The sequence below is a fragment of the Mercenaria mercenaria genome, chromosome 12, assembly GCF_021730395.1.
Source record: "Mercenaria mercenaria strain notata chromosome 12, MADL_Memer_1, whole genome shotgun sequence".
In the NCBI taxonomy this organism is placed as follows: domain Eukaryota; kingdom Metazoa; phylum Mollusca; class Bivalvia; order Venerida; family Veneridae; genus Mercenaria; species Mercenaria mercenaria.
In genome coordinates this window covers 36,470,281-36,486,886 of record NC_069372.1, presented here as the reverse complement: position 1 = coordinate 36,486,886, position 16,606 = coordinate 36,470,281, and the positions used below count along the sequence as shown (strand labels likewise).

Genomic DNA, 16,606 nt, shown 5'->3' with positions numbered 1-16,606 from the left:
CCTGCTGGGGGTGCAAGTGATTTTGCCTTTGCGACCAGTCCAGACCAAGATCCGTGCAGGCTGATCATGGTCTGCACTGTTCGCTATTCAGTCAGTAGATTTTCAGTGAACACCCCTTCAAATAATAAATGGTACTGCCCAAACTGAATGATGGACCAGTCCATTATAGAAATTTAGCAGGCGACGGGTTAGTGTAATAAACACCTACCAGTTTCACTGGATATTATGTTCTCGGCACTCAGTTCCTTTGCTTCTTTCATTAACTTCACCTCCTCTGCTTTCTTCATGCTTGGTTTTCCTAAAACACATAAGAAATGTGATTACATGTACATAACATGCTTAACATCACCTGTGAACAATTTGTTTTGTTGGGTTTGGGCTTGCAATGACAGGTTTCAGGTCATACTGCCACCTGTGAGCAGTCTGTCTTGGCGAGTTATCTCAGTGCTGCTATTTGATGGTTTTTGCCAGTCATACAGTTTGTGAATGAAATTAAAACTATCACCAACATTTGTAATTCTACAGTATATCTACAGCGCTAACAGGAATACATCAAAGTGTATTATGTTACGAACAAAATTCTGGTTTTACATGTAAATTGTGAAATCATAAATGTTTGCGAGGGGACATATTTTTGTGGATTTCGTGGCTATCCAAACCAGCTAAATAAATAGTTCTATTATTATCTTTTGAACTTAAAATCCAAAAAGCTATGTCCCCTTGAAAAAGTCACTTAGGACTAAATGGCAAGATTTCATGCAAACAAAGTCAAATGATTAAAATTTTCACACAAAAAAAAGTAATCGGCTCATAAATAGTAACAATAATTATATCAGTATCTTATCTATCAAACACAACCCTCATTACTTCCGTACCTTTCATTCCAACATTCCGTAACATTTGTTCTAATTTTTCTATTTTCTCCTTGTCTGTGTTACATCCAGCCAGTTCTCGATCGTTGCGAACAAACATCTGACATTCTCGACAGATCTGCCTTAACTGCCTAAGATAGGCATGGTCTGACACTGGACCACTTTCAACCTGCTGATAAAAATCCAAATTTGTTTAAACTTTTTCATATGAGCCGTGCCATGAGAAAACCAACATAGTGGGTTTGCGACCAGCATGGATCCAGACCAGCCTGCACATCCGCGCAGTCTGGTCAGGATCCATGCTGTTCGCTAACAGTTTCTCCAATTCCAATAGGCTTTAAAAGCGAACAGCAAGGATCCTGACCAGACTGCGCGGATGCGCAGACGGTCTGGATCCATGCTGGTCGCAAACCCATTATGTTGGTTTTCTCATGGCACGGCTCAATTATATTTCTTTAATCCATTGTAGCAGATATTCTTACAATTACTGCAGTCAGTACTTGCTTTGTGGATTTTTAAACATTACTCACATCCTGTGAAATCATAAATAATCGTGGGGAATTAACTTTTGTGTATGTGGCAATGCAAGAAATTAAATCTCATGTTACTGAGATTCTTACTTCTGACTTAGGGAGACACTCAACATTTACACCACTGAGTCAGTAGACACTACATTTACACCACTATGCCGTGAGACACTCAACATTTACACCACTGAGTCAGTAGACACTACATTCACACCACTGTGCCGTGAGACACTCAACATTTACACCACTGAGTCAGTAGACACTACATTCACACCACTGTGCCGTGAGACCCTCAACATTTACACCACTGAGTCAGTAGACACAACATTCTCACCACTGTGCCGTGAGACACTCAACATTTACACCACTGAGTCAGTAGACACTACATTCACACCACTGTGCCGTGAGACACTCAACATTTACACCACTGAGTCAGTAGACACTACATTTACACCACTGTGCCGTGAGACACTCAACATTTACACCACTGAGTCAGTAGACACTACATTTACACCACTGTGCCGTGAGACACTCAACATTTACACCACTGAGTCAGTAGACACTACATTTACACCACTGTGCAGTGAGACACTATATTTACACCAATGAGTCAGTAGACACTCAACATTTACACCATTGAGTCAGTAGACACTACATTTACACCACTGTACCGTGAGACACTCAACATTTACACCACTGAGTCAGTAGACACTACATTTACACCACTGTGCCGGGAGACACTCAACATTTACACCACTGAGTCAGTAGACACTACATTTACACCACTGTGCCGCGAGACACTCAACATTTACACCGAGTCAGTAGACACTACATTTACACCACTGTGCCTTGAGAACCCGCCCGCTTAGCTCAGTAGGTAGAGCGTTGGTCTACGGATCGCAAGTTCGATCCTCGGGCGGGGCGTGTGTTCTCCGTGACTATTTGATAAACGACATTGTGTCTGAAATCATGAGTCCTCCACCTCTGATTCATGTGGGGAAGTTGGCAGTTACTTGCGGAGAACAGGTTTGTACTGGTACAGAATCCAGGAACACTGGTTAGGTTAACTGCCCGTCGTTACATAACTGAAATACTGTTGAAAAACGGCGTTAAACCCAAAACAAACAAACAAATTGAGACACAACATTTACACCACTGAGTCAGTAGACACTACATTTACACCACTGTGCCGTGAGACACTCTACATTTACACCACTGAGCCAGGATATACTATATTTACACCACTGTGCCACGAGATACTCTACATTTACACCACTGAGCCAAGAGACACTATATTTACACCACTGAGCCAAGAGACGATCTACATTTACACCACTGTGCTGGGAGACACTCCAAATTTACAACACTGAGCCAAGAGACACTATATTTACACTACTGTGCCAAAAGACACCATATTTACACCACTGTGCTGGGAGGCACTCTAAATTTATACTACTGTGCCACAAAACACTCCAAATTTACAACACTGAGTCAGGAGACACTATGTTTACACTACTGTACTGGAAGAAACTCCACATTTACACTACTGTACTGGAAGAAACTCCACATTTACACTACTGTACTGGAAGAAACTCCACATTTACACTACTGTACTGGAAGAAACTCCACATTTACATCAATGTGCTGGGAGACACTCTCTATTTACATCACTGTGCCGGGAGACACTTTACATTTACACCATACTATATATATTTACACCACTGTGCTGGGAGACAATCTATACATACACTGCTGTTCAGGAGTCACTCTATATTTACACCACTGTGCCGGGAGACACTACATTCACACCACTGAGCTGGGAGACATTATATTTACACCTCTGTGCCGACATTTTATATTACACTACATTTACATCACTGTGCGGAGACACTATATTCACACCAATGCAACATATTTTCCAGTGCTTATAAGATATAAATTTCAAAACTATGGGACAAGGAGTCGCTGCCAACTTTAAATGAAATCAAAATAACCTTTTTACTCTTGGCTTTAGTTGTCATCTCTTCTTTACTTTGAGCTGCTTTAGTCTTGCTTAGTGGAAGATCATCCTCACTGTCTGAGGACAAATCAGACATCTGTAAACACAAATACAAACCATTCTGAAGACTCTAAATGACTTTTCTTACAAATTAGCAAAACAACTTTCAATCTTGACCTTTGTTAATGGACAATGTTTTTTTTTTTTATTTTAGTGAGAGTGACTGGACCTTTACCCTCTGTCCCCATACATAATCCCAACCAATGTACTGAAAAAGGTTTCCCTTAGTGACAAGTTTCACTTGATTCTTTTTATTCTCACTTGAGCTACTGAGCAGCCATCAGTTTCTCTTTATTAAGTAAAAAGGACCTTAACATTATATAACTATTAGCTTTTTAAGTAGCTGTGGTTTTATTTTATTCTCATTAACCTGTCTAGAGTTACTGAATACAGTTTTTCTTCTTTTTAGTAACTGTTACCTTGACCTTGAAACCACAGGCCAAATATGAAATCTAAACATTTTGTCTATAATATAAAATACATATTGAGTACAGACCAAGTTTCATCTCAACACATCACTCAAAACTCAAATTCCTGATTTAACAACTGTAGTGTGTTGCTGCATGCCAAATGATGTTTTTTTCAATCTAAAAACAAGGTGTCAGGCAATCAAAGTAGGCCCTTTTATCAACAGTTACAAGCTTAATTACCCTTAACACTATACTTTACCTTAGCTTTTCACATTAAACTATACCTTACCTTGGTTTTCACACAAAGCTATACCTTAAAGGCGTATTCTAGAATTCCCTGTATATGAGATGGGCGAAAATTTTTCCAATAACAGAATTTCTTTTAACTTTGGATATTGAAGGACAATCATCTAAGAAACAAAAATATGCAATAAAAATCAGAGGTCACCGGTATCGAAAAAGAGTTATCTGCCCTTGAAAACGTCATTTTTGGGGGAAATGCCGTTTTCAAGGGCAGATAACTCTTTTTCGAATCCGGTGACTTATAATTTTTATTGCATATTTTTGTTTCTTAGATGATTGTCCTTCAATATCCAAAGTTTGAAGAATTTCTGTTATTGGGAAAATTTTCGCACCAAATTCTAGCATACGTCCTTAACTTGGTTTTTTACACAAAACTATACCTTACCTTAGTTTTCACACAAAACTATACCTTACCCTGGTTTTCACACACAACTATACCTTACCTTGGTTTTTACACAAAACTATACTTTAACTTGGTTTTTTACACAAAACTATACCTTACCTTAGTTTTCACACAAAACTATACCTTACCTTGGTTTTCACACAAAACTATACCTTACCTTGGTTTTTACTGTTTGTTTTATTACTGCCAGAGGTACATCATCAGAGTCATCACTGTCAGCATCAGAACTGTCAGAAACTTGTGACCTTGTAGGGTCTGACTGACTGCTCGCTCCATTAACAACACTATCTGAGGGAACCTCCTTCTGGTTCGTCTTCTGTAAGAACATAATAAGAGGGTCATGATGACCATGGATCGCTCACCTGAGTAATATAAGCTGCATGTTTCAAATGTAAAACTGATGCTAAAATATTAATAAAGTAGGTCAGTTGGTCACATTCATGGTCACTGAAAGCCACTAGGCAATACTACATACCAAGTATCAAAAGCCTAGGCCTTGTACTTTCAGTCAAGAAGATTATTAAAAGTTTTTTCCTATGTAAGTCTATGTAAAATTTAGGACCCCCAGGGCAGGGCCGCTTTTTACCCCAGCGCCATAATTTGAACACTCTTGGTAGAGGACCAAAAGCCTAGGCCTTGAACTTTCAGACAAGAAGATTGTAAAAACATTTTCCTATATAATTCTATGTAAAACTTGGGACCCCAGGACAGGGCCTCTTTTCACACCAGGGGCATAATTTGAACAATCTTGGTAGAAGACCACAAGGCAATGCTACATACCAAACATCAAAGGCCTAGGTTTTGTGGTTTCAGACAAGAAGATTTTTAAAGTTTTTTCCTATATAAGTCTATGTAAAACTTGGGACCCCAAGGGCTTGGCCTCTTTTCACCCCAGAGGCATAATTTGAACAATTTTGGTAGAGGACCACAAGACAATGCTACATACCAAATATCAAAGGCCTAAGTCTTATGGTTTCGGACAAGAAGATTTTTTAAGATTTTTCCTATATACCATGCACAAGTAGGGGTTGGTACTGATAACTTGTGTGAAGTTTCATTAAATTGTGTGCAAAGGTTCACATTTTAAAGATCAGTCTAAAAATGTTAAAAAGTCAGTCTAAAACTGAGAAACCGACAATTTCCAAAACCCTCTATTTCATAATATAACCTAATGCATGCATGAGCTTTATGCACAAATTAGGAGAGAAAGTACCTTCTTTTTTGGTGGCTTCTTAAGCGGAGACCCTCCCTCAGAACTACTTTCAAGTCTTTTCTGCCCCTTACGATGACCTTTAACCATTTTCAATGGAGAATCATTGTCAATAATATTATCACAGTTTTCAGCTTTTTGTGGAGAATCTTCGGAATTTTCACTTTCTTCACAAGGGAGTTCCTTTTTACCCTTCTTATTTTTACTTTTATGAGTATCTAAGTCGTCAGTGCTTTCTTCCATTTTTTCACCAGATTTTGTTCCAGAATCTTTTACAGTTTCTGGGATATGTACATTTACTTTCTCAATCCTGACTCGAAGTTTCTTTTTATAAACCAGAGGTGTATCACCAGTACTTACATCACTGAGTTCTGAATTTGAATCATTCTCTTTACTTGATGTTTTATTAAGTTTCTGTTTCTTTGACTTTCTTATGAGAGGCGTGTCCCCCGTACTAGCACTTGAACTCTCAGATAATCTCCTTTTTCTTTTAGCACTTTTAACAGAATCTTCATTCGCAGTTTTGTCTTTGATTTTCTCTTTCTTTTTTGCTAAAAGTGTTTCTTCAGAACTTTCATCCGAATCATATCCTAAAGATTTTTTTACTTTGGTTTTCTTTTTAACAGACATTTCTTTATTTACAACTGATTCTGACTTAGTCTTTTTGTTCTTTTTTATCTGAGCTAACGGCATATCTCCACTACTCAATTCAGACAATGTAGGAATATTTCCTTTTTCATCTTTCTCTACGTCAATGGATTTCTTAGAGGTTTCTTTCCCATTATCATTGTCAGTTTTATTTTTGGAATTCTCAGAAACTTTCCCTAATTTTTTCTCTGCTAAAGGCGTATTACCCATACCAGATTCTGAATCAGAGTCTAATATCACCCTCTTCTTTATTTTTTTCTTTCTAACTAAAGGAGTATCCCCAGTACTATGTTCTGAATCACTACCTACTTTATTAGACTTCTCTTTCTTTTTCTTTGCTAGAGGAGAATCCCCAGTACCGTGTTCTGAATCACTACCCACTTTCGTAGACTTTTCCTTCTTTTTCTCTGCTAAAGGCGTATCCCTTGTACTGTGTTCTGAATCACTACCTACTTTAGTAGACTTTTCTTTCTTTTTCTTTGCTAAAGGGGTATCCCCGGTACTATGTTCTGAATCACTACCTACTTTAGTAGACTTTTCCTTCTTTTTCTTTGCTAAAGGAGTATCCCCTTTACTAACATCTGAATCAATATTAGTTTCTTCAGATTTTTGAGAATGCGTTTTATTTGTAGCGTTACTTCCCTCCCTAGTATGCCTATCACGTTGCTTTTCCTTCATGATTTTATCAACTTTGTCCTCAACAGACTTTGCACTATTATTACACCTTGCTGCAATTTTATCCAACGTTTCATCTTCTGAATCTGATTCCAAATCCTTATCGACTTCAATCTTTTTCTTGTTAGTCTTCCTCTGCCTTAAATCTTTTCTCTGTCTGACTGTTTTTTTCACATCATCCTCATCTTCGGAATCAGAATCACTAGTAGTTTCATCCTCAATTTTCTTTCTTTTTCTTTTTACAAATTTTTTCTTTTTCTCTGAACCATCCACAAATTTCTTACCAGTTATCCACTTTTTGTGCTTATCATAACTTTGTGGTGTTCTTGTTAGTTTCAATTCCCCAGAATCAGAATTTGGTTTTGAAGAATCTTTCATCACATTTCTAAGTTTTTTCATGTTACCAGAGTCTTTTCCTTTCAAATCATTTCCAGCCAGTCTTTCATTTGTTACATCACTGTCCGCAGAAGCAAGATCACTTATCAGAATTATTTCCTCAGAATCATCCCCAGCTTTTATAGGTTTTTTGTCTTTCAGTTTTGAAACTTCCATAGCTAAACTTCTTCTTGCCTTTGTCTTTGTCTTTGCTTTAAAGGAAAATAAGAAATTTAAATACAGCTCTTTAAATACTGATTAAACATAAATACATGTAATCATTTATAATGAGGCAGCACACATTGACATACTTAGGACTATGTTTGAACTGTAGTGAACAGGTTTAAAGAGAAATAGTTTTAAAGTTTGTTTGATTTTCACAAGATAACAACAGGTATTTGAAAATATTTGCCAAAACAAAGTTATCACTACAGAAAACAATGAAAGCAACAGAAAATCGGTAACATTGTTTTCACTTCCTGGGGTGTGTTCTAGGGAGCGGGAGTGTGTACTACAGTGTAAGTGGCAGAGGTTAGGGTGGGGACAAGGGGAGCGGTTTATTAGTAAAGCAGGGTTGTGATTATTTCACCAAAAAAGGATGAAATCAGAGGATATCCCCTATACATTTTAACAAAACTACATATTTTGCACATATCTGACCAAACTTTTATTCAATTTTATTTTCCACAAAAGGAAATCAGCTGTTTACAGAGGTAGAGTCATATCCCTGGTGACAGAATACTAAGAAACAGAACGATGCAGAAACAGAGAAACTAAAACAGGTAGTATCCTGTTATAATTATAATATCAATATGGACCAACATGACAGCGATGAAAAAAAAAAGACATGAAAAAAGTGTTACTTTTGTGGGTGTATGTGCGTCAGGATGAAACTGGGTGAGGGTAGAATTGCATGTCAGTGTATGGGGGAAGGTAAAATGGTGTGTCAAAGTGTATGTATGGAGGGATAAGGAACGATGTGTAGTAACATATGAAACTTATCAGTGATTTTTTTGCCTTTTTTTTATAGTAGAGTACAGGCTGTTTCAACTAGCAAACAAGAAGCTGCGTTCAATAAACGCTTGATGCCCCCGGTGGCATCCTTGTCGAGACAAAGCAACCAAAGTCCAAAACGAGGTCAAGTTCAAGGTCAAACTGAGGTCAGGTGATGTCTGAAGTTGAGGAATGGTCACAGGTTACATCTGCATTAGTATCAAGTCCTTCTAGTAAGGGGTATTGATGCTAGACGGAACGGTCCCATTTGGTTAACCAAGAGATGGCCCATATAAACAACCCAAGTCCAAAATGAGGTCAAGGTCAAACTGAGGTCAGGTGATGTCTGAAGATGAGGAATGGTCACAGGTTACATCTGCATTAGTATGAAGTCATTCTTGTAAGGGGTATTGATGCTAAACGAAATGGTCCCATTTGGTTAACCTCGTACGGACAGATGGACGGACATTCCCACATATGGATACTTATGTGGCTACTCTTTTGTTCTCTCTATTGTTCTTTTAGCCACGTAAGAGAAAAATAGCCACATAAAAGCCTTACGGAATGAATGACATCAAAGAAAAAGTACAGTTACCTATTGTTCCTATAGCCACCTAGGTATGCAAATGTGAGCTCGAACAAACGGACGGACAGGACAATCACTATATGCCTCCCGCATCAGTAGATGCCGGGGGCATAAAAATAGCTACATTTTTTCCTTAAAACTGTTATATTTTCCCTTAAAGAATGTCATATTTTCCTCTTGGATTTTAAAGAAAATGTTACGTAAAATGCATAGTGAATAATTTTACGAAGTTGGCATTTTATATATTTTTTAACCCCAACTATTCCCATGTTGCTTTAAATTTACAACTCGTGCAGCTGTTATGGACTGATTATGTCAAACTAAATATATAATTTACTTCTCATCAGGTGCTATATTCTTAAAGACACCTGCATCAGTTCATGCAAGTAGGTACTGTGTCTGTTATCATGAAAATCAAATGATTTGGATTTCCCCACTTTTGCAGTTAATAGCGCTATATTTCCCCCTTAAGAAAGCGAGAGCTGTTTATCGACAGCGCTCTCGACTAATCGAAGAAGTGATGGAAGTATGTGGTCAAAATATTACCAGAGATTTTCAGACAAAAGAAGAAAAATAGGCAAGACCATGTACCTGTATTTGTGGATTTGGATAAGTCTTGCACTATATGGCAATGTGTGACCATGATGGTAAGCAAGTGTTCAAAGTTTCAAAGCTATATATCAAACAGTTTAGAAAAAATATGGTACGGTATGCGAAACTTAACTAATTTCTATGTCAAAAGACGGCCACAACTGGGCTATAGTCCTTGTCCTACTTATGTAGTCTTGCCAATATATGTAGACTTATAATGATGGTAAACAAGTAGTCAAAGTTTCAAAGCAATATGACAAACAGGTTAGGCAAAATATGGACTGGTATGAAAAAATCAACTGATTTCCAAGTCCAAAAAGGGCCATTATTCAGTCAAAATAGTTAAAATCTAGTTATACACTCTTGCCTACAGATGGAGTTCATGATGATAAACAAGTGTTATTATAAGTTTAAAAGCCACATGTCAAAACGTTTTGACAAAACACTGACTTGTACAAATATTGAACCAATTTCCATGTCCAAAAAGGGTCATAATTCAGCCAAAATAGTTGACACTGTCATGTACTTCCGCCTACAGATAGAAATCATGATGATAAACAAGCATTCAAAGTTTCAAAGCTACATGTCAAATAGTTTGACAAAACATGGACTTGTACGAAAACTGAACCAACTTCCAAGTTCAAAAAGGGACATAATTCGGCCAAAATAGTTGACAGAGTTATGTACTCTTGCGTACAGATGGAAATCATAATGATAAACAAGTGCTCTAAGTTTCAAAGCCATATGTCAAATACTTTTGACAAAACATGGACTTGTAAGAAAATTGTTAAAACATGGACTTGTAAGAAAATTTTACTAATTTCCAAGTCCAAGAAGGGCCATAATTCAGCCAAAATAGTTGACAGAGTTATCTACTCTTGCCTACAGAAAGAGATTGTTATAATAAACAAGTAATATGTTTCAAAGCCATATGTCATACAGATTACACAAAATATGAACTGGTACAAAAAACTTTACCAAGATTTTTAAGTTAAAAGGAGACATAATTCAGCCAAAATCCTTGATGGAGTTATGCACTCTTGCCTAAAACTGGAAACAGTGATTGTACACAAGTGTTAAAAGTTTCAAGGCTTTATCTCAAAAGGTTTTGTCAAAATGTGGACAGGTACGAAAAACTTAACCAACGTCAAAGCCGTGGTGAGTAGGATAGCTCTACTATTGTTCTTCGAATAGTAGAGCTAAAAATCACTGCTGATAATAATGAAGTTGATGAGTTAAAGAGTAGGGAAGTAGTGACTTTGGCAAGCAAAGGAAATTTGCGACATCTTTTAAGTTTGTGCCACAAACAAAACATATAACCATGTTTTTAGTCGAAAATACTTCCCATCACAGCATTAATTAGCAAGATAAACTTCCATTTATAAAATAAATTTCCTTCAAAGTCTACTATTATGTAACATTTTCATTCTAGAAGGAAAAGACAGACCTAGTCAAAAGCCTGCATTAAACTGCACGAAACTTTTGAATGAACCATTCCCGTGACAGCACCCATTTTGAACCAACCTTTCTCCTTTTTCTCGGTCTTGTTTTTCTTCTCAATTGACATTTGTATTTTTTTCTCTCTTGCCGCCTTTAATTTCTCTAGTGCTTCATTGATCTGTTCCCCAGCCTCTGGTTCCTCCTCTACCTCAGACAACGACGTATCTGTCAGACTACTCACGCTTGATACTTCGCTAGAGCTTTCATCTTTGTCCGGACCTGTATAAAATAACTGTGCATGTATTTGTTTAGTTTATTAATATTTCATACTCCACCCAATAGCAAAGCTTTTATGGCCCGATTGGAGTGCTCTTGCTATGACCCTGACCTTGAAGATCAGGTCCGGGATTCAGTCAAAAACCAAAAGCCTGAAAACCTACATTCTAAAATCTGAAATCTCCTTTTTCAATAGAGTTACAAAGGGATTTTCTGGCAGTCTAAAGCCTGAAATCTGGACCAGTCCTGAAAAATCACAAAATCCTGGAAGATACAGGATTAACACTTGAGCACTACATTCACCTCATTATGTTTAGCATAAATGCATTTATAAGTTTATTAATCTGAATACCTTGAAAAGATACATCCGAGAATACAGAGCAGACTAATAAACTAACTAATGTAAAATGTCATTAATATTTGCGTCATTCTGAGGGTACAAAAACTAAGGCACCACTTACCATTCACAATAGCAAACTGCAATGATAAGAAATTTAAGTGACTGGCCTTACTCAATTTGTCATTGCTGTTACTTAACTGAAACATTGTTGGAAAACAACAAAAGAAACAAACCAGGCTCATTTTATCTCACCTAGTACGGCAGACATCACTTCGTTAATCTTGAGTTTAGCAGCAGCTGCTTTTTGTTTTGAGTATGAGGATTTTTCAGATTTAGTTTCAGGCTTTGTTTCAGGTGTCTCTTTTTTCTTCTTGATCTCATCAACTTTCTGCTTTTCAGGTGGTGACTTTTCTTTTGTTTTCTTGCTGTTGGATTTATATAGATCATTTCTGTCCACAACCTGACCTAAAATTTTAAGGCCAAACTTCTTGAATTTCACATTCGTATTTATTACATTTATGCATTCTCTTTGCAATTCATTTAATTTCCCAAAGAAGGAAATTTATAAGAAACTGGTTACAGTCTGAAAGTTACAAAAATTAGACGAGCAAAAAACAAGGGTGGTTATATTCACAAATAAGCTTGTCACAGCAAAGAAATGTTGACTTTAAAAATAACCTACTCATCGAGTGATCAATGTCAATTTTCACAATTGTGATTAATTCTAGGGCCATAACATGTATACCTTTTTATATGTGTACAAAAGAAAATAATCTGGCACCCATAGTCACTAAGCATTATTATCAACTGGGGTTATCTGGAATGAAATATGAATTACAGAGTAAATCTGTTTTATTAGTTATCCTCAGCTATGCAATTCATGTGAACTGAATTCTAAATCTGGTATTTCATACCTTTTTTGATTATTTTTACTTACATTGCAACAGCCACAAAGATCAAATATTTTAGCTATTTCTGTTACTCTTCGTAAAATAATTACAGCAAAATCATTCAAATTTAAACCCATAACATTTTGTGGCTAAATCATCCAAAAAAGCAATTATGCAGGGGCACAAATTTATGGAAAAATTCATACTGTAAAGATGTATATGAAATATATAAATATAGAAGGATTTAATTTCATGGGATCAAGAAATCCACAAAACTTAGTCCCCTACAAATACCAATGAATTTACATTACATTTATGTTAGGTGAACTTAACATGCTAAGTGGCCAACAAGACAGCAACATTTAAAACCACAGTTATGAAGACTAAAGCAAGTTAATAACAAGAGCACCGCCTACGGATGCCATCACTTGTCTGCAAGTGCTGGTCAATATGTAGTAAAGTGTTCTAGTTCAGAATTTCTAAGTACAAAAAGGGCCATAATTCTGACAAAATGCAGGTTAGAGTTATGGTTCTTGACCTATATAGTCACCTTTAAAATATGATGATAAACAAGTGTGCAAAGATTCAAACCTGTAGCTCTTATAGTGTTTGAGAAAGGGTGGACCTTAACAAAAATTTCAACCAAGAAATTCAATTTTCTAAGTACAAATAGGGCCATAATTCTAACAAAATGCACATCAGAGTTATGGTTCTTGGCCTACACTGTCAACTAATGATGATAAACAAGTGTGCAAAGTTTCAACAATTCAGCTCTCATCGTTTATGAGAAAAGATGGACCTAAACAAAGATTTTAACCAACACCGAGGATCAAGTGACAACAATACCTCGTAGATTTTTTTTTTAAAAATCAGACAAGCTAAAAATACAGAAACTCATAACCAGTGATTACCTTTAATTATGAAAGTTGAAGACTTTTGGTTTGACTGTTTATTTTCTTTGTTTCCAGGGGATTCTTCCTGCGAGACTGAAGTTTTTTCTGGGGTTTCCAACTCATTGCTTTGCTGTCAAAATAAATAACAAACACAATACTGGAAAAATATTATTGACAATTTATGCATTTTCCAAACTGTACAAGCATCATTTTCAGTCAATTCAATTGTTTAGTTTATACTAATTTGTTTTAGCTCGATTGTGATGAAAGCTTTAAGCTTATTTGAACCATTCTAGAGTCCGCTTCCTGGAAAAACCAGTACTGGTGTCATATGAGAAGTCATGGTCGTGACCCAATGGGGCTCGAACCCACAACCCCTGGGTTGAGCGGCCGACACCTTAACCACTAGACCACCGCTCCCCTTAACTTAATTGTTTGATTCACTTTCAAATGACCAGTCAATTTTAATTATTCATTTATCTGCATTTTTCGAAAAAAAAAACAAGCAAACACATTCCCTGGCATTGGAAAATTTTCTTTATTTATAAAACCAATTACATGGTTTCAAGGAAAGACTTCCATACCGATTCTAATATGCAAATTGTTATACATCTACTTGTTTTTAAACAATACATTTACATTGCCTTTAACCTTTAGCCTGCTGTCGGCAAGTAATTCTGCCTCTGCAAACAAAGCAAACCAAGATCAGCCTGCACATCCGTGCTGGCTGTTCATGGTCTGCACTGTTCGCTATTCAGTCAGTAAATTTTCAGTGAACAACCCTTCGCATAATAAATGGTATTGCCCAAATTGAATGATGAACCAGTCCATTTTAGAAATATAGCAAGGTAAAGTTAATTTACCTTCTGGGCTGCAGCTGACAATTCCTTCACAAAGGCATAAACCATGTCATTTATCTTGGATTTTTCATCAGGGTTCAGCTCACGACCAACATGCTCTTTATATTTCATTCTTACATGCTTCTTTGTAACAACCCTGCAACCCAAAAATAAAAACATAACCTTGACACATGTTTAAACCATTTAAAACCTCTTTTTTGCTAAAAGACTACAGCACTGAATTAAGAATAAGATATCAGTTCTTTGTGATTGTCTTTTGTCTAACAAACCATTTGATATTGCCGTATTTGTACAACTGTTGTTGGTTTTATAGCCATTTCTAGATTTATAATTATACAACCAGATTTAGCTAATTTGTGACTTTTCTGGGACCTGATCAAGCTAAAAATAATATATTCGTTTTTGAAAACGAAATAATGTTAATACAGCTGGACGTGACTGTGGTTTGATGCCCAAAAATGTGCTACACGACAGGTATGCCAAAAAACGTACCAAAGCTAGACGTAGTATGACCCAGTGCTAGTCAAAATAACTGTCCTGAAGACACATGTGAAGTTTCAATTCAATATCTGCATTAGTTTTGGAGATAGTAACTTGCAGGTAAAACTTTAACCAGGATTTTCTAAGTCCAAAAGGGGGCATAATTTGCCCAAAATACATGTCAGAATTATGGGATTTGATCCAGTGAGGTTGGTAATTGATCTAGAACAAGGCAGTCTGAAAGACAGCTAAATCCCCCGCCACTGTTATGGGTAGTGAAAGGGTAAACCTTTGATTTTAGCTGTGACCTTGACCTTGAACTGACATGGCTGACTCATGAATTCTGCACAACGTCTTGGTGACATGATCATTTGACCCAAGTTTCATGAAAATCCTTCAAGGGGTTTAGGAGATACAGAGCTGAAACCTTTGACCTTCAGTTGTGACCTTGACCTTGAGTTGACATGGCTGACTCATGAGTTCTTGATGAGGTGATCATTTGACCCAAGTTTGATGAAAATCCTTCAAGGGGTTTAGGAGATACAGAGTGGACACAAAATGGAAGGCTCAAACCTTCGACCCTTAGTTGTGACCTTGACCTTGAGCTGGCATGGTTGACTCATAATTTCTGCACATTGTTTTGATGAGGTAATCATTTTACCCAAGTTTTATAAAATTTCTTCAAGGAGTTTAGGAGATATAGAGCGGACACGAAATGGAAGGCTCAAACCTTTGACCTTCAGTTGTGACCTTGACCTTGAGCTGACATGGCTGACTCATAAGTTCTGCACATCGCCTTGATGAGGTGATTGTCTGACCCAAGTTTGATGAAAATCCTTCAAGGAGTTTAGGAGATATAGAGCGGACACAAAATAGAAGGCTCAAACCTTTAACCCTAAGTTGTGACCTTGACCTTGAGCCGGCATGACTGACTCATGGGTTCTGCACATCATCTTGATGAGGTGATCATTTGACCCAAGTCTGATAAAATTCCTTCAAGGGGTTTAGGAGATATAGAGCGGACACAAAATGGAAGGCTCAAACCTTTGACCTTGAGTTGTGACCTTGACCTTGAGTCGACAAGGCTGACCCATGGGTTCTGCACATCGTCTTGATGAGGTGATCATTTGACCCAAATTTCATGAAAATCCTTCAAGGAGTTTAGGAGATATGGACACGATTTTGTTACGGACGCAGACCATTCCTATAATCCCTCCGCCACAGCGGGGGATTAAAAAAGAAACAAGAGGACCATGATGGTCCTGAATCGCTCACCTCTTCCCACATGATCCAGTTTTGAGTATGACATCGTTTTTTCTATTACTTGACATAGTGACCTAGTTTTTGAGCTCATGTGACCCAGTTTTGAACTTGACCTAGATATTATCAAGATAAAAATTCTGACCAACTTTCATGAAGATCCACTGAAAAATATGGTCTCTAGAGAGATCACAAGGTTTTTCTATTATTTGACCTATTGACCTAGTTTTTTAAGGCACGTGACCCAGTTTCAAACTTGACCTAGATATCATCAAGGTGAACATTCTGACCAATTTTCATGAAGATCCATTCAAGGGTATGGCCTCTAGAGAGGTCACAAGGTTTTTCTATTTCAAGACCTACTGACCTAGTTTTTGATCACAGTTGACCCAGTTTCAAACTTGACCTAGATATCATCAAGATAAACATTCAAACCAACTTTCATACAGATCCCATGAAAAAAATGGCCTCTAGAGAGGTCACAACGTTTTTTCATTATTTGACCTACTGACCTA

At 37.0% G+C, this 16,606-nt stretch overlaps 1 protein-coding gene across 3 annotated transcripts in view; it reads right to left on the bottom strand.

Annotated features, from left to right (window-relative positions):
* The window catches only part of LOC123534328 (nucleolar protein dao-5-like), a 95,779-nt gene that overhangs the window by 1,824 nt on the left and 77,349 nt on the right, over nucleotides 1-16,606 (bottom strand). Inside the window, exons 2-10 of one of the 3 annotated variants that reach the window (XM_053519685.1) lie at nucleotides 14,355-14,487; nucleotides 13,510-13,621; nucleotides 11,961-12,173; nucleotides 11,177-11,371; nucleotides 5,788-7,694; nucleotides 4,732-4,890; nucleotides 3,394-3,495; nucleotides 876-1,044; nucleotides 209-298 (exon numbers count right to left, since the gene is read on the bottom strand). In XM_053519685.1, the coding sequence (XP_053375660.1) occupies nucleotides 209-298; nucleotides 876-1,044; nucleotides 3,394-3,495; nucleotides 4,732-4,890; nucleotides 5,788-7,694; nucleotides 11,177-11,371; nucleotides 11,961-12,173; nucleotides 13,510-13,621; nucleotides 14,355-14,487 (3,080 nt within the window). The remainder of the gene's footprint in view (nucleotides 1-208; nucleotides 299-875; nucleotides 1,045-3,393; nucleotides 3,496-4,731; nucleotides 4,891-5,787; nucleotides 7,695-11,176; nucleotides 11,372-11,960; nucleotides 12,174-13,509; nucleotides 13,622-14,354; nucleotides 14,488-16,606) is intronic. The other 2 variants (XM_053519687.1, XM_053519686.1) reach the window with 2 other exon arrangements.